This window comes from Phaethon lepturus, unplaced genomic scaffold, assembly GCF_000687285.1.
Source record: "Phaethon lepturus isolate BGI_N335 unplaced genomic scaffold, ASM68728v1 scaffold28869, whole genome shotgun sequence".
Taxonomy (NCBI): Eukaryota; Metazoa; Chordata; class Aves; order Phaethontiformes; family Phaethontidae; genus Phaethon; species Phaethon lepturus.
Window position 1 is genome coordinate 5,346 of NW_010561729.1, and position 3,321 is coordinate 8,666.

The following is a 3,321-nucleotide window of genomic DNA, read 5'->3' on the forward strand; positions in this document are numbered from 1 at the left end:
AATGCTGATGCAAATGTGATATGACAGCATGCATTTTCCCTCTAACGCAGCCCCAAGGCCCTCTTTCCTGTTCCCCATGGACAGAGTGCCCTCTGCAGTTACCTGCTCCTGATGCTGCTGTTTGCTCCGCTGGCATCTTGTGTGCAAACTGCGTGAAGTGACCAGGCATCAGATAGGAACAAAGAAATGATACACATGAAGAAAAAAAAAAAAGCTGCTTTTGCTAGAAGTGTTACTTTAAATGTCCTGTTCAGTCCCTGCTAGGTCACTCAAACTTTGAACTCAAATTGTTTATCGCCTGATGGCTGTATTTCATTTCTGTAGTTGACAGGTATGTTATAAGGGACTGATAAATACTAAAGTATATGTAAATGCAGTTTCTGTCAACGCCTGATCACAAGCTGTTGAGGGTGCTTAGAAATATATTGGACTTGTGGCAAGTTTTTGCTATATACAGTCAGGCTGGCTGTAAGACTTCACTCTTATTTTAACTGTCATTTCTCTTTTATCGTAGGGTGTAAACCACCGGCTGCGGGGAAGTTTGACAGCTATTAAAACAAGAGCTCCACAACTGGGAGGTAATGAATCTTGAATTGTTGTTGCAGTCGGTTGACTGTTGGTAGATAACCTGGTTTGGGAATATAAAGTGCAGTGACACCTGAGCTGTGGGCCAGCTGCATTTCAGTGGGGTTTGTTACTCCAAACAGTGAGTAAATATGGTTCTGGTGCCTCCAGAATTAGTTTGGTTTGGAGGAAACATGCTTGTGTTTGTGGAGTGGTAGGCCAGAGTTAATAATTTTGTCATATTTTAACCAGCTCTGTGCAGAGCTGCCTGGGGACCTGTGCATTGTGTGCAGGGTTTTAAAATAAACAAAACTTCCTCATGAAAAGAAATGATCAAACTGGGTGGATCTGGATAGGGTTTCAGACTGTTCCCCTGGAGTCAGCTAGGTACATTTCAGTCATTTTTGTGATGTGAATTTTGTGCGTAAATGTCGAAAAATCACAAAACTGCAGCGTTGGCCAAAGTGACGTCGTGCCCTTTTAAAGGTCTCACTGTGGTCACGCATTGCGCCGTGCCGTTATGCCATTCTGACAGGCAAATTGGGTTAATACATTACAGAAGGAGAAAACTGGAGAGCGGTGTTGAGCGGGGAAATGTCATCTGCAGCAGAACTACTTAAAGAAATCAGAGCCACAGACTGAAAAGGCTTTATGGCCGCAGCCTGTGGTGACTGCACAGAGAGGGGCACCTCCTGGTTTTTAGCTGGTATAAAGCATTACGATATCTTAAATTAAGAAGGGCTGAACTTACTCTAAATAGTAGTTTCTCCCAAATGAGTCTGGAGATCAATATTTATTTTAGTTTATAATACACATCATTGTTAAAAGATTTCAGAATTTGCATTCTGAAAACCTGCATTCTCCTTGCATCTGCTGTACAACACTGGCCAGTACTGATCTTCTGAGATGCCAGAAACAGGATTAGGATAAAATGTGAAATTATTCTGCATCATTCTCTGAGGAAATATGTTTAAAAAGTGAAAAATACGGAAGTTCCCTGAGCTAATCTGGCTTTATTAGGATGGAAGTTCCATTATAATCACTGTTTGATAACCTTTCCATCATTAAATGTAAATTACTGAGATTATCTATAAAGTGTGTGTGTGTGTAATGTGTGTCACCTGGCAAGTTGAGAATTTTTCTCAGTGTTGATTTTAACCTATGTTTGGTTCTTTGTGAGTTTGAGTATACTTCCATGTCTGAAAGCAAGCATGCTAATACTACACCATCTCTTGATTATATGGCTGCAGTGTGGCTGGCTTGTCTGCTTTCTCTAAACTGGTTTTTGGTGGTTTCTTGTTTGTTTTTTTACAGGTAGCTTTGCTGTCTGGGGAGGTCTCTTCTCCATGATTGACTGCAGTATGGTCAGAATGAGAGGGAAAGAAGATCCGTGGAATTCAATCACAAGTGGAGCCCTGACTGGAGCCATATTAGCTGCAAGAAGTAAGAAACTGAGCACCTGGGAGGATATTAATTGAAAAACTTTTGTATTCTAAATGTAGAGTACTCATTGTTATAGTGAAGCAAGAGTCTGTCATGCCCAAATTGGAATTTACTTTCCTAGAGAAACTGCTAGATAATCTGAAACTTTTGTCCTGTGCTTATGAAAGTAATAATTATGTTCTCAAACATTACCGATGTTCCTTTCTTTCCTTGGGGGGGGGAGTTGCCCAGTAATTATCCTTTTATTGGTGATGCTAATGAGGCTTAATGGATGCAGAATTACTGCTTATAGGAGAGATTATAACTAAAGAAAGAGAGCTATAACATGCAAAGTAGTGCACCAAAGAAGTAAGAAGTATTGTTTGGTGCTTTTTATTTTTAGATGGGCCTGTTGCCATGGTGGGATCTGCTGCGATGGGAGGAATTCTCCTAGCTTTAATTGAAGGAGCTGGTATTCTGTTAACGAGATTTGCCTCCACACAGTTTCCAAATGGTAAGGAGCCATCAGACAAGGCTTTTATAGTGCGGTCTTTACTAACGTACCTCTTCCAGTCATCAGTCTTATCACAGGGTAAATCTACTCTGCGGGTTGCCTGCTTCTAGGGCTGCAGAAAGTCGAGGAGGAGCCGCACGTTGCTGATGAGATGAAATTATCATCAGCTCCTGCCCATTGGGCGACTGGAGGCTGCATGGCTGAGAGCAGGGACGTCCCTGCTGTCCATGGCTCCTGCTCCGCTGTCCCCTGATGCAGCCACACAACCCTGTCAGATGGTGGCAGCAATATTTTAGTCAGTGGTGGGTGACGCGACAGGTTTGAGGGAACAGGAAGTGGCAGTTGCGGGCAAGAGGGATGGCGCTGGCAGACTCACTGCCGTCTGTGTGCGAATGTGTGGGCAACCCTGGTTTAAATGAGGTGATAAAGATCACCCACCAGTTACAGATGAAAGATTTCAAGGAAGGGGAGTGATGGTGGTGTTTTTTTTCTAAACTGCTTCAAAAACTAGACACCCCCCCCCCCCTTTTTTTTTCCTAAGTAAAATGCAAGCTGAGGTCAGTTAGCCGAGTGGATAAACGTTTGTGTAAATACTTGCTTGTGCAAAATACTTAATACCTCGATTGCCCCACCTTATTTTGGGAGGAACACGGAAAAAAACACTAATGTTGAAAGGATTGGTAGCAAGCCACTGATTCCTGAGAGGCTTCCTCTCTCAGGTTTGTTCACTGACGTTCATTGTTTAATTTAAATTATAACAATTTCTGTTCTTAATAAAAAAAAAAAGAAATTAATTGGCTTTAGAGAAGGAGGGTAATCTG

At 42.2% G+C, this 3,321-nt stretch overlaps 1 protein-coding gene across 1 annotated transcript in view; it reads left to right on the forward strand.

Annotated features, from left to right (window-relative positions):
- TIMM17A (translocase of inner mitochondrial membrane 17 homolog A (yeast)) overlaps positions 1-3,321 on the forward strand; it is a 5,591-nt gene that overhangs the window by 1,355 nt on the left and 915 nt on the right. Inside the window, exons 2-4 of the mRNA XM_010294079.1 lie at positions 515-578; positions 1,879-2,007; positions 2,390-2,500. Of these exons, the coding sequence (XP_010292381.1) occupies positions 515-578; positions 1,879-2,007; positions 2,390-2,500 (304 nt within the window). The remainder of the gene's footprint in view (positions 1-514; positions 579-1,878; positions 2,008-2,389; positions 2,501-3,321) is intronic.